Source organism: Halichoeres trimaculatus, unplaced genomic scaffold, assembly GCF_033239565.1.
Source record: "Halichoeres trimaculatus isolate MK-OKI-2021-1 unplaced genomic scaffold, fHalTri1.1 fHalTri1_scaffold_8, whole genome shotgun sequence".
NCBI lineage: Eukaryota > Metazoa > Chordata > Actinopteri > Labriformes > Labridae > Halichoeres > Halichoeres trimaculatus.
In genome coordinates, this window is record NW_027437186.1 from 9,993,155 (window position 1) to 10,016,449 (window position 23,295).

The 23,295-nt window shown below is 42.3% G+C and overlaps 2 protein-coding genes across 2 annotated transcripts in view; both read right to left on the reverse strand.

Annotated features, from left to right (window-relative positions):
• Nucleotides 1-6,288: 6,288 nt before the first annotated feature.
• zfp36l2 (zinc finger protein 36, C3H type-like 2) lies at nucleotides 6,289-9,731 on the reverse strand. Its single transcript, XM_074675145.1, has 2 exons — nucleotides 9,394-9,731; nucleotides 6,289-9,208 (listed from the first exon to the last, which is right to left on the reverse strand). Exons 1-2 carry the CDS (start codon nucleotides 9,481-9,483, stop codon nucleotides 8,024-8,026), a joined length of 1,275 nt encoding a protein of 424 aa, XP_074531246.1. The 5' UTR covers nucleotides 9,484-9,731; the 3' UTR covers nucleotides 6,289-8,023.
• Nucleotides 9,732-10,834: 1,103 nt separating this feature from the next.
• thada (THADA armadillo repeat containing) overlaps nucleotides 10,835-23,295 on the reverse strand; it is a 124,951-nt gene continuing 112,490 nt past the window's right edge. The window contains exons 37-38 of the mRNA XM_074675144.1: nucleotides 13,961-14,130; nucleotides 10,835-13,698 (exon numbers count right to left, since the gene is read on the reverse strand). Coding sequence (XP_074531245.1) covers nucleotides 13,378-13,698; nucleotides 13,961-14,130 — 491 coding nt within the window. The 3' untranslated portion in view covers nucleotides 10,835-13,377. The remainder of the gene's footprint in view (nucleotides 13,699-13,960; nucleotides 14,131-23,295) is intronic.

Genomic DNA, 23,295 nt, shown 5'->3' on the forward strand with positions numbered 1-23,295 from the left:
CTGACCATCACTGGACTCTAAATCCACTCTGCAAACAACATGACCTTATTCAGCAGCTCGGCTCTGAATCTTACTTTGGCTAACGTTACTACCAGGAGCTGTGACCTGTGCGTGGTCAGGAAGATTCAGGCACCAGCTTTAGAAGAGCTGAATACTCTTAAAAAACAAAGTTACATCAATGTTACCAAAGCTTTGGTTTGCATATATCAGTGTTTTCACTTCTATTCAAGTGTTGCAGCTTAGAAATAAAAGCACAAATGTTTCACACAGACGCAATACTCCCTTTCAGACTCGATAAAAGTTGTTTTTTATTCTTTAAAGTTAGAAAAAGAATCAAATGAACATCTGAGCGTCTCAGGTTTGGTCCACAGAGCGTGCTGCCACAGAGTGTGTCAGCCGAACGTGTTGTTTCCAGAGTTGTCATAGCGCCAGCAGGGTGGGGCTCTTGAAACACAAACACACACATTGTTTCTTTATGTGGACAGAATGGTGTCTCATAGTTGACGATCACAGGAAACAAACAGAGGGTACTTTCAGGAGTTCCTCTCTGATTTACGACGGCAGTGACTCAGTGTGTGTGTGTGTGTGTGTGTGTGTGTGTGTGTGTGTGTGTGTGTGTGTGTGTGTGTGTGTGTGTGTGTGTGTGTATGGGGGGGCTTTAGGGGGTTACCCCTGGGCAACAGCTTTACTTTCACTTTTGAAATGAAACTTGTTATTCTTAGTGATCAAACAGGCAGGTTTTTATTTAAATCTGTCTTATACCTCATCAAAAAAAAAAAGGAAAAAAAAGGAGAAAGAAGTCATCGCTGAATCTTAGTGGATTAAAATCAGGTTGTTCTTACTCTCCTGTCTTCAAAAACAGCAGCTCAACTCTTTGAATTATGACTCTGCAACTACTTCCTGGGACTCCGTGCTGTAGCTTCTACTTTTAATGAGTCTAAGTTGTTTGAAAAGCACTAATATCTATACTTGTTGGTTATATAGAGTATTTGATGAGTTGATCTATATCCAGTAGAGTGTCACAGGAACATGTAATTATTTTTAGTTTGGTCGCCGTCCACCTTATCGGGTACACTGCAAAAAAAAAATGAAATCTTATCAAGTATTTTTGTCATTTTTTAAGTACAATTTGTCTCTTATACTTCTTGTCATACTTAGGGGTGAGTACCAAATTAGGTACTTTTATTGGTGCCGGCTGAATTCTGTCAAAAGTACCGATTCACATAAAATCAAAAGGTACCATGTTTAGGTACCTAAATGCATCCTTTTGACTGTGAGGGTGTGGAAGACTAGGCAATTTTCCATGTTGAACATGAACACAGAATTGCAAGGTTATAAATATATATATATATATATATATATATATATATATATATATATATATATATATATATATATATATATATATATATATATATATATATATATATATATATATGTGTGTATATTTAATTGAAAAAAGGTATGATTTTTGTTATCAAAATAATGTATATTTTTTACCACATAAAAACAAAAAAGTACCAAAAATTGGTACCATTGAGTACTGATACTGATTACCAGGTACCGGGCATCAGTACCGTATTATTTCAAATGTAAAAGGTACCCATCCCTAATTAAACTTGGTATGAGCCACATTCAACAGGTCAGTGTGGAAAAATGCTTTGTTTTAAGTTAATTAAAGACAAAAATAAGGTCCAAATCTCTTGTAACAAGTAAAAAAAAAAATCTGTCAATGGAACAAGAAAAGTTTGCTTGAAAATTTGCTTAAAACTAGAATAATGTCTTAACACAATACACCTTTCTCTCGTTCCAATGGCAGATTTCTTTTTTTTACTTGTAACAAGCAATTCAGACCTAGTTTTTGTTTTTAAATAACTTTAAATAAGACATTTTTCTGGACTGGTCAGGTTAACGTGGCTCATATTAAGTCTAAAAAAGTTTCAGTTCAGTTTTTTGCAGTGTACACCTGTTCAACTGCTCGTTAACAAAAATTTCTAATCAGCCAATCAAATGGCAGCAACTCAATGCATTGAGGCATGTAGACATGGTCAAGACAATCTGCTACATCAGTACGGAGAATAAAGGCGATTTAAGAAACTTTAAACCTGGCATGGGTGTTGGTGAGTATTTCACAAACTGGTGATCTACTGGGATTTTAACACACAAGTTTCTCCAGGGTTTACAGAGAATGTTCCCAAAACAAGAACTAAACGGGCCTCCACAGTCACCAGATCTCAGTCCAACAGAGCTTTGCTTTGGGACGTGATGGAACAGGAGATTCACATCATGGATGCTCGGCAGACAGGTCTGCAGCAATTGTGCCATGATATCACATGGTTGGAGCAAAGTCTCTGAGAAAGGTTTCCAGCACCTTTAATCTTTTCAATGGAGAATTCAGGCAGATCTGAAGGCAAAAAGGGGTCAAACCCAGAACTAGAAAGTTTGTCAAGCTAGAGAGGGTCTTGTCATGGATCTGAGCAGTGTCCCATGGGCTGATAAACACGTCCTTCTTTTCTGACGTATGGTTCATGGGATGCATCCTCTGTAGCATGCATATCTCAGGATTCACTGCATGCCAACTCAAACAAGATTTCTTTGTTATGAAACTTTTTATGCCGGCTTTTTTTAAAGTCCAGCCATCTGCTTCTTATTAACCTCTATTTGATTAGTTGTGAGATGACTGCTGCTGATCAAACCGTTGTCTGATGAATAAACCACCACCCATCGTGTTGGCTAAAACAAAGTCTAAGGAGCATGTGATGTTACTACTTGACCCCTGGTCTGGGCTGAGCATGCCAAAACAATACCAGGACGAGCCCAGCTTCCCCGTGCACCCGGGGAACACAAATAGAAACCTCTAGAAGGTGAACACTACAGGGGAGAGGGGAAGCTGCTTGGGGAGGAGGAGGAAAAACAGCAGGACGAAGAAGAGGTGGAAATGGGTGGTGGCCAGGAAGCCGGACTCTTCCTGCTCTAATCACAAGTCAGAGAGCGTTTCCTTTCATTGTAGGAGCTCCAGATCCATTAACCAGGACACACACACACACACACACACACACACACACACACACACACACACACACACACACACACACGAAAATACATACAACATACATCCTTTTATAGAAATCCTTTATAGACATAATATGTAAAAAAAAAAAAAAAAAACTCTTTATCAGACGTTATATATGTTGATTGACGCACTAAGCCTTATACACACACTCACCCTCACACACACATTCCCACACTCACACTGTGTCTCAGGTACGTGTCTGGGACTTGGCGGGCCCCTGCTCATTGTGAGGCCCTCTGGCTCTGCTCTGATAAACACTTCATTATGAAATCCTGAGGACACGGTAAATATTTGCCGGCTCTTATCGTCCGCTCTTATCTTGGCGTGAACTCCGGCACCACATGACTCCAGCTCTTTTATTTTCTTACACACTTGCTGCAGCTGATAACTTCACAGAACAGCCTGCAGAAAACACTTCTTTGAAAGACTGGAAAAGGAGGCACCACAAAAACAGAGGCTTCTCTCTGAAATATAGGCCAAGAGGGTTTTTCTATTTTTTGGTCTAGACATGAGCAAATGTGACCCTCTATCAGAGCTGCAGGCGGTGGGTCGCAAAATCCATCCGTGTCCCTGTTTTACCAGCTCAATGACTGATAGTAGGGACACATTTACAGCTGCAGGGTTAATCAGTTATGGGTTAATGGCTGGTGTTCACTTCTCAGACTGATACATCCACCTCCGCCTGTCTGACCTCAGCCCACAGTGATATCACCCAAAACAAGAGGTTAGTGAAGAAATCAATGTCAGAGCAACACAGAGTTTTCTCAGGTTGGACTGACGCACACTGAGCATGGCTGAGCTCTACAAATGACTGAGAGGTTCATTTTTGGGGTAATTTCTGCAACAGATTTCTCCAGCCTGCAGCAGTTAAACATATTGAGATCACCGCAAAGAAATCCTTAGTCAGTTTCCACCAAGCAGACCAGTTTGGTTGGTTTTTTCATACGGCGCGCATTTTGTGGCGTTTCCACTGACTGATCCCGGGACAGATCCCCAAATAGCGAGCCGTCCCACATTTTGGGACCCTTTCGTATGGGTGCCAGACTGAACCGATCCGCGCTCAGAAGGTGGAGCTACAACACTGCAGACCGTTGATTGGTCAAATGAATCGTCACTTACCCCACGACAGCAGCTGCATTTCTCCTGGCAGCACACAGACTTCTCTGAAACAAAGCTTGATTGCATTTTGTATCAAAGAGCTACATGCCAATCACAGATAGGATGAAATGCTGCATATCTTCCATCTATGCTCTTTGTTTACTGTGTTGCTTTTTTCGTCTTTGCTGGATTTATTAGCGAGGTAAACTGTGTCGCGCTGCTACAGCGTCACGCTATTGTTTCACAGCTGGTGCTTTCGGCATCCGGCATCAGTTCTGCTGTGGAAACGCAATCAGGATCAGGCTTAACTGTTCTAAAGTGTGCCAAACCGTACTGAACCGAACCAGACTGCTTGGTGGAAACGCGGCCTTACAGTCCATCCACCAGAAGATGTTTTTGTTTTTTGTTTTTTCTTTCAGGCTGCTGTTGTCTTCTTAAGTGCCTGACGACACACACAAAAAATCCCTATCAGAGACTGAGCTTTAATCTGAAAGAAAAATGCTTTTGAGACAGAAAACAGAAGTCATATTCCTCTTTTCTCGTCCTTTACCAAACCCTATTGATAAAATCTGTCATTTTACCTCCCAGGACACAAGGATTACCGGTCTACTTTTGTCTCTATTTCAGGAAGCTTTTTGTATAATAGTGTGTCTCTGATGTTTTTGCTGTTTTTTTAACATCTTATCTGATGCAATATGAGTTTAAAGATCAATCTAAAAAACAAACACATACAAGGCAGACAGTAGGTGTCCTGTGAGGTGAAATCATACTTTTTTGAATGGAGTTTGGTGGCTTTGAGGAGTGTGGTTTTCCAAGTAACAATGCATCTTTCTCTTTAGCTGAAAGCTGATTCACTGATGTTATCCTTTGTGTAGTGTTGTCAAACTCTTAGAGTGACTGAAATAAATTAGTAGATTTAATTATTAGTAAATGTCAACTTCACACTTGTTATTTTTTTAGTTTTACATCAATGATGTGATTAATGTTTCATGGATACAAAGATATTCTAATTTTTCCGTTATGCTAATTATCTCATGACTCCTCAGCCTTATCTTGTAGCTCTTCTCGGGGTCCTGACCCCTTATTTGGGAACCACTGGACTCCTGTATCCAACTGAAAATAACATGGTTCAAAATAGTCATTCATCCTAAGCAGACAGGACTTTAACATGCAATACAAACTGATTACATGCTTCAGTGAATGGTCTCAATGTTTCTTTAGCTATGGTTCATTTTTATATGTGTTTACATAGATATGTGTGTATCGTTATATGTACTTTAAATGACAGCTCTTCACAGGACAGCACGGTTTTGTGGGGAGAAACATACCACAAAGTCTATTAAAGATCACAATCTCTCCTGTAGCATGGATCCAGACTCTCAGTCTGGTCCGGTCCCTTGGTTCTGGGCTCCTACACATTTTCCATTTCAAAATTCCAGCCCTCATTCCTCAGACGGTGCAGACGTATCGCTCATCGCTCCATGTTTAGAGCAGAACATTACACATTATGTAAGGTTACATTCAGGGCTATCAGTGTGCGCTGTGGTGCGTTCAGGGTCAGATTCACACAGCAGAGGGCCCACATACCACTTCACTCTCCCTCCTTTGTTTGAGAGAAGTCTCGGGTCTCTGGAAAATAACCGGTCACTAATTTTTCTGTAAACCAAGGATCAGGGGGCTGTTTTGTGGGGTAAGGGACCACACAGAGGGCCTGGAGTGAAGCTGAGCTGAGTTAAGCAGCGTCACAGGGCAGCTGGGGCTTTGTGCTACACAGTCCATCGGCCGGCAGACGCTTTCCACTGCAGAGAGGGGACAGAAGCTGATCTGAGACGTTTGATGTGTTTCTGTGGGCAGCATAAGGGACAGAGCCACGAAACTTTCTGAAGATGTGTGTGTGTCTGATCAGGTGTTTCACCTGTTGCATCTTCAGTCACTGTGCCACAGGTGACATTTGAGGTATTATGAAATAAGTTTTTTTTTCTTGATATCACCCAAGGGCATGTTTTGGACTTTGTGTTTCCCATTATTGTGCCAGCACATAAACACAGCATGCTCACACAGAAAATAAGCAACAGTCTGAAACTTTTTCAAAATGATTTTATTGGGAGAACTACAAAAAATGTACAGTACAAAGTTAACAGTCTCACACTGGATTTGTAGTGAACTGACTCCCCCAAAAATATTACAACTCTCGTTGTCTTTTTGTCCGTTTTTTGTTACATTCAAAAAGCTTTACTTCTGATAAAGTAGTCAAAAGTACATAGTGCGCTTCCCCCTGTACCTACTATGTACAAACCAAACGTGTTCATCCACTTCCCTCTCAGCTAACGCTCACACTACATCTCAATATGAAAAAAAGAAGAACAGCAAAAGGAAATGAAAATAAGAGGAATGGGGGTTTAGAAAGGTTACGGCTGTTTCTGTCAGAGTGTCTGAGTGGTAACAACCTTTGAAAATAGATTCAACTCTACATTCAGTTCAACGTGTGTATAAAAGATGCCATTTAGGAAAAATACTTTATTTGGTTAATTTTAAGGCATGTCAAGATGGTGAACCCCATAGGCACTACACAATAATACTGGGGCACAAGGATGCTACATTCTTTAGCACGTGGCTGGAATCACAGTGTGACCTCGTTCAAACACAGAAAACAAAATACTTTTTGGTTAATTTATTGACTTGGGTTCTTTGTCACTGACGTCTGATCTTAACGAAAGAAGTTTGGACGGTCTGTACAACCACATCGTTTATACATTCTAACAAAAAAAAAAAGACTAAATAGGGATCCTCAAGAAAAAAAAGCCTTCTTAGCACTGACACACGAGCGAACAGCAATCACGCAAACTTTTCTTTTAATAAACGTAAACAAGGAAACAAAATTAATGAAATAAATATCACATACGTTCTCTTAAATTAAGATTTTTTTTTTACTCATTTACAATAAAAATAACCAAGTGAAGTTACAAAAAAGGAGAAAAAACAAAATATATATATTACTGTGAAAAGAACATACACTCCACTTTATGCAGATTAATAATGGCGATCATAATTTAAACATAAAAGAATATAGATCTATTGCTTCATCATACTTGATAAATACAGTATGGACACAAATTACCAATGTAGCCTATACTTTTTTCACAAGATAATAAATAAGTTAAATAGTCCATAGCCAGTTATGCACAGCTATGTCAATCACTCAAAAACAGCTAAAAAAATAGATATTCAACCATCAGCAGTGATTTCCCCGAACAAACCCAACTCAAGAGTGCTTTAACCAAGCAACACACTACACTAGCCGAACGGACCACTGGGTGGCGCTGGAGGAGGAATAATGTTGGAATGGAAGAAGGAAAAAAAAAAAAACACTGATAAAGAAAAAATGTTACTTTGAGTCATCAAGGCATTTTCTTGGCAGGATGGAGGAAATCTGAAAACCGCTTACAGTCTCTTTTCTTGTCAAGTCATGTTGGCCACACGTCTAATCCCAGGAACAGTGTGGACCAGAGGGGTGGGGGCTGCCGCGAGCCCTGGGGCAAGGCACTGATGGAATGCCTTCTGTTGGCTATCTAACTTTAATACAGGTATAATACACAGAAAGAAAGACAGATACTGAACTAATGCCAGGTCAAGGACACTTAAACTGTTGAAGCTTTATGATCCCTGTTTCTCTCCTCGTGCCCCCCTCCAGGGAGGTCAGAGCAGGGTCAGCACACTCAGAGCTGCCAGGGACTCAATGTCTTGCTCAAAAGGCACTTCGGCAGGGTGGTTTCTGCTGAAAAGAGGGCTTGGGGGTTCGGGTCCATTACCACCCTGCCAGACGTCCATAATCCCGAGTGAAAACAAACTCAATCAGTCATCAGAAATCGACAGCCTGCTGAAGATAGGCAGCCGTCTTCCAGCGTCCAGACTCGGGGACTCGGAGCCACTGAGGCTCCCGGAAGAGCTGAGGGACCCGCTCGCATAGCTCTCCCGGTCAGAGAGCGAGTCTGGCGGGCTGGGAGGAGGCTCGAACACCGGAGACTCGCTGAGGCGGCGCAGCGCCTGCAGGTGGCTCATGTTGTAGGCGGGAGGGGAGGGCGGGCACGCGCTGCCCGGCACGTTCCCGTAGTAGGCTCCGGTGGAGTGGTTGTTGGTGTAGCTGGGGGTGTGCACAGCCAAAGGAGCCAGTAAGGCTTTAAGGTCCTGTCCAGGGAAGGAGAAGGCACTGTTGATGCCGGACATGGAGTTGGGGGAAAGAACCTCCTCGTAGAAGCTGGAGGTCGAGGTGCAGGAAGATGCGGTGGTGGGCGGAGGAGGGGTCCGGGACGTGGGGCTATCGAGCAGGGGAGACTCGAGCCCGTGGTGGGTGGAGAAGCCAGAGAAGCTGAGGCTGTGGTGGAGCTTTGGTCTGTCTCGCTGGGTGAATCCGAGCTGCTGCAGGGGCAGGACGTCCCTGTAGCCGCACAGCTCGCGGGCTGACCGGGGCTCCTGCATGTTGGCGTTGGCGGCTGGAGCGGGCCGGCGCTCGTCGGCGTTGTGGATAAAGTGACAGCGGGGGCCGTAGGGGCAGAAGCCGATGGTGTGGAAAGTGCGACACGGCTCTGTTTTGTACTTGGGGTGGCGGGACAAGCTCCTGAGCTCGTGGTAGCCGTGAGCAAACTGACACTTCTCCCCGTACTTGCACGAGCCGTTCTCCTCGAAGGGCCGACACAGCTCGGTCTTGTAGCGGGTGGAGTTGATCTGAGAGCCGGGCTTCTGCTGCAGCACGCCCCGCTCTCCGCTCTCGCTGTACGCGCGGTCGCGGAACTTGTTCTCCTTGTTCATTAGGGCCGTGGCACTGCTGGTGCTGCTCGGTGTGTTCTCTTTGAGACTCCCGTAGGAGCCCACGGAGTATTTGTTGCCGTTGTTCATCGCCTCCAAGTTGCTGGTTGAGTTTCTGCGGAAAAATCCTGGCGTGAAGGCGCCAGAGCCCGGAGTGGTGACCGGAGCTCCCACTGCTTTCTTATCCAACAGGCTGTTGATGTGGAGCGCGTTCATGTTCATGCTTTTATCCTGCTGTGAAAGAGAGAAGACACGAGTGAGCACAGGCTGACTATATGAAACACATGGTGCGTTCAAGGAAACTTATGCAGTACAGCAACTTGTTGCATGTGAACTTAAGCTGCGCTGAAGTTAACGCCACTAATCAAAATTCAGTCTCAATGCAAACAGAGAAACTCAACCAACGAGCAGATATTTACCTTGTAAAGCATGTCCATGTCGTAGAAAGCGGACAAAACCGTCGTAGACATCTCTTTCCCCCAAGTTTGCTGCCGCACTCCCTCTTTCATAGAGGACCGAGTCGGATCCTTGTATGCGACGAGCGGTAATTAGTGCCACGACTGGTTTTGGTTGTGGAAAAGTTGCTTTAAAAGTTATCGTGCAGCTTAAGCCCGTGGAAGAAGTAGAAGGAAAAAGGGGGGTTAGGTTTGTATTGTTGGGTTGTTGGTGGCTATATTTCCTCCCCTCGAGAAGCGCTGAACCAGAGTGCTTCACTGTGCGCCGCTGCTTCTTTGCCTGCGTATAAATGCGCAGAGGCGGCCGGGGAGGGGCGAGCTGAAGTCGGTGCAAACTTTTGCGAGGAGCCGGCTCCTCCCTCCTCCCAGGGAAAACTTCCATTCACCGGTTGGCCGCCTATTCTTCAAAACCACGCCTTGAAATCCAAACCCAGCCACCCCCCTTTCCACCTCACTCCTCCTCACCCCTCCAAAACTTTTTTTCTTTTAATCACAACCAATTTTGTGGAAGTTGGTTTTGCTTTTTGAGGCTGACTCTCGCTGAGAAAGAATGTGGAAATATCAACCAGCTTGAAAGCTGCCTCTCACACATCGTAATGCAGTTAGTTTGCTCAGAAGCTCCATGAGGGACTTCCAACAGAGAATAAAAGATTATTTTCACACCTTAAATCTTCAATAAAAGTCTCGAGGGTTCAAAATCTGCGACCGTCCGGTGACAGGCCACCCTCAGCAGAGTTTGGGAGCTGACACATGTATTGGTAATGGAAGGAAACTCTGCCTCCCCTTCCCTCCCCCCTCTCCCTGTGGACGGGGTGAGACCACAAGTATGAGCGCAGAGGAGTCCAGGCAGAGTGCACAACAATTTTTAGCATCCACTGGTTGCATAATCCACAGAGTAACAGCAGCTCACTGCACACAGAGACTTAATGACCTACTTTTGTTTTTGTGCTTTAAAGCAAACTTTAACATGTAGATTTCAAACCAGTCCACGAAACACGAGTCAGTGTGAAGAGTTAACTCTAAATCTTTCTGCAGCTCTCCTCTAAACTTCTCCCCTGACTTGTTTTTCCTGACTGCAGGAATGTGGTTTTCCAGCGCTGTAACAGAGCACCATTGCCCCCAAGAGGAGAGAAAGGGAACTGATAGGGGGAGGTGGACGCGCCCCCTGCTGGACAGAGCTGGAGCAAGATAAAACTACAAACATGCAAAAAACACATGAAAAAATGTAATGAAAGGAGGTTGTCTATGACTAAGTTCTGTGTTTACACAAAAATATACTGTTGCCAAAGTGTTTCTGTGTCTCACCGTTTACTACTGCACACTTTTAGAGCAACTTTTTGAAGCACTGTCAACTTTTTTTGTTTTTAAAAACAACCCTGTGTATCTTTTTTTCTTTTTTTTTTTTTTTTTACATTTACTGGCAGAGAGAATATATCACTTTACCCCCTTTTACTCATAAAAGTTTATTTTAAAGTGGCAGAATACCTGAAGTACACAAAAAATATATTTCATATGCTACTTCACAAAAAAGATTTTGTATAAGAGATTCTTGAAGTGATCCTGCTCAAATACAGACAAGCTTAGCTCACATAATGTCATTGCCATGTTTGTTTCTTGTTTTCACCCAGAAGCCTCCATGTTTTGGGATGTTTTGCAGTCTTAGAGAGCAGTGTGGTTGCAGCTAAGCTGCCCTGTCTCAGCATGATGTAAGCTCTCCAGGATGGCAAAATGTTCACATGAAAATGTCAGAAGTGCTCCACTGTGCTGCTGGAGCTGTGTCAGGTTTTAAAAACCCACAGTGGAAAGCTCGCAGCGCTGGCAGCAGCTCAGGACGGGACTCTGTATCCAGGCTGTGCAGGCAGATATTTTGGTCAGGAGGGTGTAAAAACTCTGGGCAACACATATCACTTCAAATTGAAGGTTTGTGCGACACTGGTAACCATTAAGTCTTTTCCATAAAGGATCATAATTGAAAGAGAGGTTATAAGAGTGATTTTTCTTTCTGTGACATGATTCTCTTAAGTACAGAATAGTTTGGTTGGAAGAAGAAGAAAAAAAGGAAAAATAGCAACGGGCGAAAAACAAGTGACATAAGAGGCTGGAATCTACTACAACCAACCCTAAAATTAGTCTGAGGGCTGCCCCGGGACTATTTGTGCTCCATGAGCTGAGATAAATAGTTTAATGTGAAGGACAGACACGGCCAGGCTCCTGAGAAATCCCTCGAACATGTTCTCGTCCACAGAAACCGCTTGCCCATCACAGCGGCTCCGTTTTTTTATTGGGGGATGTCGAGCTGTTCCAAAACATTACGTCAGTTTTACTGTAACAGGGAACATGGCTACCGGGAGGGTAGAGCTGGTCTTCACACACACACACACACACACACATACACAGGAGGACAGTAGTCCATTGTGCCGTCCTCCTAATTACATAAGCAGGAAAAGTAGAGGGAAGCATAAAACATAGTCCAATGGGAAGAATCGTGCAGTAAATTAAATATCACAGGAAAATCACACCTCATATAAACATACAGTGGGAGTCAGAGCTTACACTGAAATACAACTTTGGTGACGTGTCAGAGAAACACTTGCATTCAGAATCCCGTGCAGCAGTCATAAAGCTCGTCTCGCTGCACAATCACTTCATTGAAGTTGGACTTGAAGCTTTAGGCCCTGAGTTGTTTGTTCAGACTTTAAATCCCTGCGAGACGTTCAGGGAGCAGAATGAAACGGGGATTCAGTCGTGGCGCTGTAAGAGTTTGTCGTGTGACACATTCGGACTGATAAGAGAACAGAGAATCAAGTGTTGCTTGAATTACTCTTAATGACTGGGTTGTTATTGAAGACAGACGACAGATTTCTACTCACAGTCACGATCAAAAGAAGAGACATGGTCAAAATTAAGACCTTCATTTTGGGAGTGGGCAGACATTGGAGCAAAAAGAAGCTCATTTCAGATGTAATGTTTGTGAAAAAAGGAATAAACAGAGTTATCATAGAAATTAAAAACACATTTAATAATCCAAAAGACAAATATAGAGTAAAAAATCCTGATGTTTCCTCAATTCCCTTCATATAACATCAGGGGGACTCAGCTACAGAGCCAGTCTGTGGTCCCCTGTTTGTTAAGCTGTTTGTTTTTCTCATCATTTCCTACTCAGAGATATATTAAGACTTATGTTAATTTTTGCTCATTTTAAACCAGATTTGTTTGTCTTAGCTACTTGATGGTGCACAAAGCTACAGCAATGATATCCTCGACAAATTAAAGCACATTCTTGGAAGTTGTTATTTCTACACTCAGGCTCAGATTTTGATTCAAAGTGTGACAACATGACAGAGGAGAACGTTACGGTAAATTACCTTTTTTTTTAAATTCAAGAGTGAGATGATTTCTCGAAACCAGAAACAACCATTACATCACTCTCTACAAAGCCACAAGACTTTATTGACAAAAAAAAGTCATTTTACTTCACTGAGTAAACAAAGTTGCTGCCTTAATTATAGTCTGTAACAAAAATAATGTGTTGGACCTGAAAGACCCTTTTCTTAACACTGAAGTCACACCACCACATGATGCAACCACGCTCAAGGTCAGTTTGAGGTTAAGGAGGCTAGAGGGTAAAAAAGCTGTTACTGTTTCAGATGAATAATTCATCTTCATTTAACATGCGGACTGTTTCTTTAGGCACTCAATCTGTAGTGTTGTCAGACATTTAAAATCAATCTGAGCCTCTAAGTAAAGTAAATTATTTTTAGTGAACAAATTACACTGCAGCCATTACAGCCTGTTCCTCGCTGCGGGCTGTAGAAATCTTCCAGCTCGTCCTTCACTGAACTAAAACCGTTTTTATTTGTAAAACAGCAAATTTTGCAAGTTTCTTAAAAACAATGGTTACAAAAACCGTGGTCCCTCCTAAGCAACTATTACTAAAATAAAAACATGCTACTTCAGTGTCGTGAGCAGATCCAGAACCAGTGTGGCCCTCTGGTGCTGCAGCAGCAGCCGGGCATGCTCCATGGTGCAGGAGTACTGAGGCAGCGCAGGGAGCGCGTCCAGGGCCTGCTTGGAGCTCCCTGCCTGGGCTTCTGCCTGAGTCGTCAGTGTGTGGATTTGGTGGAGCTGGTCTGGATCGGTGAAATAAGGGGCCTGGCTCTTCTTCAAAACCAGGATGAGAGAGTCCAGGTGTCTGTGGAGTAGCTTCACCCACTGGACTGGTTCTGCCCAGAGGTTTAAGTCACCCTTCTCGAACAGGAAGTCCTCGTCCTGGTGGCATGCACAGGAGTAAAGATACACACGTTAAGGAAATATGTGCAAACACACACACCACCTTCAGACATGTACACATTCTGTTACATCTCCACAGCCCCTGAAGCACAAATAAAAATATTTGTGGCTGAATTATCTCTTGTTTATGTCTCTCCCAGTTTGAACTGTTTGTGATGTTCTCAGAGCTGAGTGTAACACTGTGAGCTGTTAGTTTGTATCTTCACCGAGGTCACAGAGAAAGCTAGAGAAAGATTCTCACCAGACTGGACACTTCCTCTGCCTCTTCACCGCCCCCTTCCTCTCCCAGCAGCCACTCTGTCAGAGCGAGGACCCCAGCTGGAACCTGCCCCCACAGTTCAAACAGCCGACAGAGGAGACCCACGCCTGAATCCAGGGCTGCTGGAGGACACACGGACACACCTGACACACCTGAGGACAGAAGAGAGCATAGAGTGAGACTTTTTACCGTGTGTTAAATTAAAGTCAAATAAAAAGCAGAGCAGACATGTAGTATGAATAAATAAAAACAAGAATCTCTTAAGCGCAATAACAGTCTCTGTACAAATACCAAACATCCTGTGATGCAGGTGTTGGTGTCCTCGCCCTCACCCTTATTATACCCACACAGCTTCCATCACAGAGGACAGGTCAGGAGGTGACTGTGTCAACTGAGCACTTTTTGAACTTCTGCCCAACTTCAACCTTTAGTCTGAGGCTGAACTCTGAGGATCACATGACCTCTGACCTGGGACTTAAGGTCTGCTCAAGCTCAAAATGAGGTAAGAGGTCAGTGGTAAAACACGGGAGAAAAATGAAGAGTGAAAAGTAGTCAAAAGTCAAAAGTAGTTTTTCATTAAACTGAGATTCACTATAATCACACAGTTAGCAAAGGCCTGAAGTGAGCATAAATAAGATGCTACAAAACAAAAGGAATGAAATCAAGTATTGAAATGTTGCATCTTAAAGACATATACATGGAAAATATGAACACAGAGGATTTTTAACTCTGATGTTATACTATCATTTTACTTGAAATTAGGCCATAGACGTGTTCTTCCATTTCAGTCTTTGCAGCACATTAGCATCCATCCACTTCAGAGCTAACAGGATTTGATAGTGTTACATGATACAGTAGGAAAGGCTAAGGGCAATGTTAGCCTTGAACTAGATGAATGCTATAATTAGCTGCGGTGGCACTCTGCTGTCGTACATAATGAGCTATAAATATGATGTTAAACCACAACAGAAAATTTTCCAGTCATAAACTTTTGGTGTATAGCTAACAGCTAACTGCTAATGTTAGTGTTTTGAAGACTTTCAGTTTATCACTGACCTGGTGTTGTTGCTGTAATACTCTGTGAGATGGTTTGTGTTTCATATAGATTTTAAAATGTATCATTTTATTGTCTTTAAACAGTCACACATTAGCAACTTAAGCTAATCCCAATCGATGAAATAAGCCCCCCCTGACTGCAAATACTAGTAAATATTTCAGAAATAAACCAATGTCATGAAGATGAGTGTCTCCCTTGCCATGTTATAAATCATCTTAGATTAATCTTGTTATTCAGACTTAGACGGAGGCGCTTATTCTTCTTTTTGCTAATGATTAATGTTGATGTTACTTGGTGTGTTCAGTGTTTACTCTTGGGGGTTCAAGTTTACGTATCTTTTTATTTGAACTACAATCAACTTTCTGTTTGGATCCAAAGAAAAGTTAATTTTCACTTTTTCAACTTTGATAGACATGTTATGATTATATCTCCTAAGAGAGAGTGTTATGAAAACCATTGTTGTGTTGAGTCATAACTGAGTGTGTTGGGGCAATGAGTCTACCTGCTCAAGGTAGAAGTGACGGTGTGTGGTGGGGGGGCAACAAGCTAGCTGCTCAGTTTTGTCACTCTGAATTTTTTGCCAACAGGGAATCACCAAAAACACTTCCCCCTGTGACCCCGTTTCTCCTGGAGCTGTATCATTTTAAGGATGAAGTGTGGTGAGATCGTTCTAAACTTAGTGTGTGTTTGTATGTGTGTGTTTGTGAAGAAATGTGTGTCATCTCTGGGCTGGGATGCTCTTCTGGGAAACAGAACTATAACTCATGTAACCAACCATCATCAGAGAGTGTGTGATTCAAACTACTCTACACGACACACCAACAAGCACAAACACGTGCAGTAAGAAGTGTCTTTCCTCTCATAGGAGAGTGTTACTTTCCTTTAAGATGCTATGAGGAGGATCTGTTTTAATTGCACTTTGTTGCCACCTTGTGGCCTGGAGTCTTAGCAAACTGTCGTAAATTACTTTAAGCGAGGCGTTTGTTTGATCGGATCAAAAAAAAAAAACTTTGTTCAAGACAGCTTTTTACTGGATTCAATGCCCTGAGGTAAAGCATTTATCAGTACAGTTACGCAGATGTACAGTTTGAAATGTGACATCCCGGTGCTCCACACTGTCAGTTTGTAAGTAGTTTGACAGCCAGCTGTGTAACTTAAGCTGTGTCTTGCCAGTAACCCTTCAAGCAAAGCTAACATAACCTCACTTTTCCTTTTATTGATAGACTCTTAAGATTGAATAAACCAATGCTAAGGCTAATTAGCCTTTAGCTCAGGCTGAATCTCTCTCCCGTTTATCTTTCTTCTGCTCTTCTGTCCTTTTTCTGTCCGTAAGTTCGGCCCCTGTGTCCACCATCACTACAAAATTAATCACAGAATTTTTTTTAGTAGAGAAAAACACAGATCTCTGTGTTGTATCTCTTCTCACAACTAAACTTCGTCAGCTGGCGTGGTGTTGTCATAGAGACCTAAAGGTGCCTTAAATCAATCCAGTCCTGGTTGACCCGACCTGGAAGTTAAGAAGCTACCTGTAACCAGTAATATTGGCTCTGATAATGTCATTTTAAATTGTAGATTACAGTCAGGCATATATCTAGGAGTGAGACTCTCTCAAGATCACTTTCAAACTCCTCACAGCCGCTTTAACCTGGGATCTCTCTTTTTTTATCACTTGAGGTATAAGTATTACCAATGAGGACAAAATTATTTGGGGTTAACAGCAGGGAAACAGACTGTTATGGCTGCACCTTGACCTTTAATGGTAAATACACCCGATCAAAGTCTAAAGTAAGAGGATTTTTAAAACCAGGAACAGATGTTGTAATGACTTTTCAAACACACCAGACTGCATTGAAAAAAGAAAGTACTTTTAACCAGAATCAGATCTCTTTCAACAAGCTAAACAAGTCCACCAACTGATCAAGACAGGAATTTTTTAAATGGGATGTAGTTGCTTTGTGTTAAAGCTGTTTGTGAAAGAAGTGAGCCTCTTGTACCAATGATTGGTAAAAACCCGGAAAAAGACAAAATGAGTGAAAAGTTTAAAAATACTGGATTAACTTCCTTAAATATTTCTGCAGGTGTGAATGCTTTTTGTTTTATTAACATGTAGTGGTTGGACAAAAATAAAAGCAGTTTCCCAGACACACGCTGAGAGCCCGTCAGTCTCAGTATTGTATGCAAGAGAGAAGGAAGTGTGAGTGCAAGGACACACACATCAAACAAAGGGAAAACACAACATATGACTTCATTTAATGACCCCAGTTGTCCACACAGGCACAGGTTGTGTGTGTGTGTGTGTGTGTGTGTGTGTGTGTGTGTGTGTGTGTGTTGTTCTCCCACCTTGACCATCCTCACCACAGCTGACACCCAGATAACATCAGACACTTCAAAAGGCTTTCAGAGCCACCAGCCAAAACACTACCAGTATGACAAGAGAGGGTGGAGGCATACAGACCCCCATCAGCACATATACAGTACGACACACACTCACCCACAGACTGGGACGCACACAGGGTCAGGGTTGGGAACCAGATAGTTTTTGGTCCTCAGAGAGGTGTGAAATCAGCCGGGGAACATTAGAGGCTGCTGATTGGAGCGTGTTAGAGGAGATTTAATAGTTTAGGAGCTTGAGTGACAAATTCCTTTTATTTACCGAGAAGTGGCCCCTCGGTGGGACAGCCCTGCCTCTGATGTCGAGCCTTTACATCCACACCCACACAGAGCATAATAGGAAATCTTAGCTACTCTCAGTTTATCTACTTTTCTACGGCAGTTTCACACACCACTTAACGTGATTTCCCTCCTGAAGCTTTTGGCACAAAAAAAAAACTCTGTTTCTCAAGGGGATTGTCTTACACACTGTAATAGGTGTGCGTGTGTGTGTGTGTGTGTGTGTGTGTGTGTGTGTGTGTGTGTGTGTGTGTGTGTGTGTGTGTGTGTGTGTAGGAATGAGTTTGAGTAGGCATTGTTTGCCTTGGAAGAGAGTGTGAGTTTGAGTAAGACAACCTCGTCTCCACAAATGAGAAAGCCAACGCGGGTTGGTGGATGAATGCGTGTGGGTGAGGCTGTGTGCATGTGTGTGTGTGCATGAGTGTGTTGCAGTTGGCATTCACTGGCACTACACTTTAGCAGGGCAGGACACTAAGCGGGAAACTGGACCTGGTGTCACTTGTGGGAATAGAGCTTTTAATAAACTGGACTTAAATGTTATGTTTGAGTTCCTCTAGAAAAAAAAGCTTCGTATGAAATTTAATTAAATAACCATTAAAAAGCGTAAGCAGGAAACTACTGGTTTTTAGGTTAAGCTTGTTATCCATTCAGAGGTTGGCTGACATAATGTTAGAATCAACTAGAAGCCAATGCAATGTCACAAGATTATGATCCTATGATCTGGTTTCTGAAGCTGGTGATGGGTTTAGCTGAGCCTGAGTGTATGTGGTCACAAAAACCAGAAAACCTGAATTTCTTGAGTGATGTCATGTTTTTCTGATGATGCAAACTCATTGGCTGAAAGAATTAAAACAGCATGCCAAACTATAAAAGCACTCAGAGAGCACAGACCTCCACCAAGCATATTGTGATTGTCACCAACACTTTAGTCCTACTTTAATGTTATACTCCCTTTCAGCAGACTGTCTGCTACATTTTGGTGTTAGTTGCAGATTTGTACCATAATTTTTTACCTGACAGTGTTGAAAATTATGATGACCCAGTACATATTTCATATTCTGGATCTTAGTATCCTGAATATTGCCAGGATCTGGATCGTACTTTTACATCTGTCAGAAATTATGGTGACCTTGGTTGTGTCCCAAATCATTCACTCATCCCCTACTCACTACTCACTATATGGTGAATTAGATGTAGTGGACTATATAGTCCACTCAATCAGCTAAATTAAAACAACATTTCAGACACAACTCACTCACTGGCCAGCCGCTGACAGTGACGTAACTACTCTTGTGTCACTCTCAGACGGCTGGGAATGTTGAGTTATCATTTTTCTGAAACACTGCAAAACGGTATCTATTTCAGTGACAACAATGTTATACTTGGCATATTTTCCGCAACAGCCAAATTTAATAAAAAACATTTATTACATGTTATCTTTTTAAATAAATAAAACGTATATTTCCGCAGCAACTTATGATGTGTTTGAGAATTACAATGGCCACTGAATGCATCACCTAAAGTCTGTGTTGTTTGTTTCTCTGCTCGAAGTTGTGAGACAGGCTCATCCAAAGTTAAACAGAGAGCTAAGTGTTATTCTCTGACAGTTTTTGATGTGTTTTTTTTCACGTTTTCAGTAATTATTTATCATGTAATCAGCCTTTCTTTCTGTTTGAACCACAATGCATTATGGTATATATTGCTCATATAGTGAGCATCGCTAATACACTACTTTTCAAAATGCATTGTGGGATACATTGAGTGGACTATATAGTGAATGACCATGCTCACTCAGATTTCAGATAGGACTACAAAATGACTAATTTACTATATAGTGAATAGGGAGTGATTTCGGACACAGCCCTTATCTTGTATTTCTTTCGAAGCAGTCCAAACAATTTATTGTGGAGTAATATACAGAAATAGTGAAAACAGCCCTATCGCATAATGATAAAGACTCTTTACAAAAAATCCCGGATCACCTCCAAAATTTAATCACTTCTTCCTTATCCCATTTTGAACATTTCCTAAAAAATTTTGAAGATCTGTTCGTTACTTCTTAAGTTATACTCTCATACTCAGAGGATCTCTTCCTCACACATCAAGAGTGTTTCCTGAGCTGCTGCAGACGCTGCAGAGGAGCCGCGGCTGCAGGAAGACAAGGTGTGATAGAGAGCGAGACAGAGGTGTGAAATAAAAACATCCAGTTTACAGCCTCAGACTTCCTCCTTAACCTGACGAGAACTGGGAGAGCAACAACAACAACAACATCAACAGGAAGCCTCAGCCTGAACAACAACAGCACAGAGGGAAGGCTGAGCATTAGCATGGAGATAGCACCATGAGAATATCTTCAGAGTCTGAGCTCACTGTCAGAGGTCTGGTCAGGAGAGGATCAAAGTCAACTGCAGCTCAGCAGGGAGTGAGCAGACGAGCCTACCTGTCTCTGCCATCCTCACCTTTTTATCAGAGACATAAAGAAAATACAAAGACCTAAATGCTCTGTTTGGCCTGCGGTGTCCACAGAGCTCTAAATATATCACTGAGTGTACTATTTCATTTAAAAGCCAGAGGACATCTTCAGGGTTACATTTTGATCTTCAAAAGCATCATTCAGATCCACAGACTGATGAGCCTGCTTGGGGCGCACTAACGCCCTGTGTCTGATACAAATTAGATATGGATCTGTATTTCTACAAGTTTTCTAGAAGATAAAGGACCAAATGTTTTAGTAACACAGGAAATGTTGAGGGTAGTGTTACCAACACTTTAAGTTAGACCAATAAAACACAAGAAAGAAGAAGAGTTTGGAAAAAGTTGCTTAGAAACTTTCAACATATATCAAAGGTAACCCTAGCTATGATTAGGCCTCCACCACACTGGCAGACATGATCAATTCCTCTATCATCATTTACGTGTATTGTTGTCAGGAACTTTTGACTTGGCGCCTTCACTGTTTACTGCCTATCCTTTGGTGAGTTTGGCCACAGACTACACGACTTTTAGATCTTATCAAATTATAAAATCAGAGGAACCACACACACAAAGACAGTTCAGATTGTTTTTGAACACGGCAATACTCCTATCTATCCTATTATCACACACACACTTAACGATGGTTGCAACACCAAAAAAAAAACATTTATGGCAACGCTTCCAGAGACTTGAGATTTTACAGACTGCCTTTGGAAGATTAACAAACACTGAGGGCAGTGTTGTTCGCTGACTGTTTGTGTTGCTGTAAGAAATGAGAACAAATATAATGGTCAATCATCTTGGTAAGCTTGTCTTTTTCAATATTACACTTGGCTCTTGGCACAGCTTTGTTTACATACTTGTGAAACTTAAAATCTGGTTGATGACACTTCTGAGTTCTCTCCCTGGAAATAACTGGTTTTAATGAGCCCTAAATTATAGTGTGTTTCATATACATCAGAACTGAGGAGTGGAACGACGTCATCTCCGAGTTGAATACGTTCCAGTTGCCAAGTCGGAAAAACCTGCCATTACAGCAAGATTGCTATATACAAACACTTTCTATGCAACAAATACTAGTCAGAAATGCTAATACAAACAGAATATTACAGGAGCTTAAGTATTGTTTACATCCAGGGCAGCCATCTTTGATTGTAAACAAGGGGAACTGTCGATGTCCCAGTAAGAAATTCCAACCTCGGGGGCAATCCAGTTGAAATCCTAAATCCCTAATTTCCAAGTAAAGATCAAACACACCATTACCTTTAATCCATTTTTTCTTTTTCTTTTTCTTTTTTTGGTTGAAATGCTTTCAAGAGCAGCAGCTCTACTCCAAGCCTCTCCCGAAAGTTCGAGCTAAGAACCCTATCTCTAAGACTGAGCCCTGACACCTTGCAGAGGAAACTCATTTCAGCCTCTTGTATCTGCAATCTTGTTCTTTTGGTCACTACCCACAGCTTGTGGCCGTAGGTGAGGGTTAGAGCGTAGACTGACCGGTAAATAGAGAATCTTGCCTTCTGGCTCAACTCTCTCTTCACCACAACAGACCAGTTTAGCGTCCGCATCACTGCCGACGCCGCCCCGATCCATCTGTCAATCTCTCGCTTCATTTTCCCGTCACTCGTGAACAAGACCCCGAGATACTTGAACTCCTCCACTTGGGGCAAAGACTCTCTCTCAACCTGAGGTAAGCAATCCACCCTTTTACTGCTGAGAACCATGGCCTCAGACTTAGGGGCCGTTTACACGACAACAGTTTTAGGGTGAAACACAAAAGTTTTGTCGCGTTTCAGCCTCGCGTTTACAAGAAAACGGCATTTCAGCCGACCTAAAACGCAAACTTTTGAAAACGGCCTCCAGAGTGGGATTTCTCTGAAACGCTGCTGACACCGTTGCCGTGTAAACAGTGAGCTGGCGTTTTCAGTGGAAACGCTGACGTCACACTCTGCCTCACGTGAGTGCATACAACAGGACGACAGTACAGTTGTTATAGTCCTCACAAACTACAGTGTTGTGCTTGTGCTGCTCAATGTGCTATATCTGCTGACTGTCTTCATACAAAATGTGCATCTGTTGCTCCACTTTTGAACTTAGTATTCCCCAATACACCAGATGATCAGCTCAACTCTACTTGGGTGGAGATCTCCCCGAAGCTGCTTCTGAACAAGACAGTTATAGCACCACCTACAGGCTTGGCATGCTTACTACAGCGTCTTCAGTCCCTCGGCATTTCTGGTGTCAGTGTTCGATGAGGCCAACAGGACCTCATCATCTGCAAAAAGTAGAGGTGGGATCCTGAGACCCCCGAACCTGACTCCCTAGGTCACTTGAATCCTCAAGTGTCAGCCCAGTCAAAAGGACATTTGGAAGTATGTGCCTAGTGATGGTTATATTGTTTAAAACATATCTAGTGAATTCACTAAAGAAAGCAAAAATAAGCTGCTGCACTTCCTGTGACGACTGAACTAAAGTTTATTTTGTACTTTTGACAGTATTTCTTGTTGAAGCTGTAATAAACAACCACATGGAGCTCCAAAAATTCTCTTCAAGCAACAAATTTTAACTGCATTGTTTTTCACGTCCCACAGTTAATGAGCTAAATAATGGAACATGCAAGTCTGGAATCTGAAACAAACAAGTCAACCAAACAAACAAAAGAAAACACGAACAAACAGAGTTTTTTTTTTCTATTCTCAGTGTGTTTACAATCATACTGAAGAGCTTCTTCACACCTCTAACTGCCAGCAGATTTGAGTCTGATTATGAAGTTTCACAGTCACAGAGGAGCACAATGAGTCCAAGTCAGTTTCACAAGCACACAAACAATCTATGAGCTAATTTTAAATCACATCTGTGGCACAGCCCACCACACTGAAGACACTACTCACACTCACACAGCCTGCAGTAATTTCTGCACATGTGACTTTGTTTCACCCCACACAACACGTCCCTACTATCTTATTCTTTGTCATTCAAGCAGCAGACACTACATTTGTTTGTGTTTTCACCAGGGGTCAGTGATAAAAGCTAAAAAAAAAAGATGAAGAGAGTAATTCAGCCCAGTAGCAAGAAGCTCCTCTATTTTCTCTGTATTTTCTGACATGTCAGTTTTCTG

Bases quoted from the DNA above. Each gene is read 5' to 3' on its own strand.
- zfp36l2 (XM_074675145.1), bottom strand. From the start codon at position 9,483: ATGAAAGAGGGAGTGCGGCAGCAAACTTGGGGGAAAGAGATGTCTACG. The intron at 9,209-9,393 runs GTAAATATCTGC...TCTCTTTCACAG, and splicing joins ACATGGACATGCTTTACAAG to CAGGATAAAAGCATGAACAT.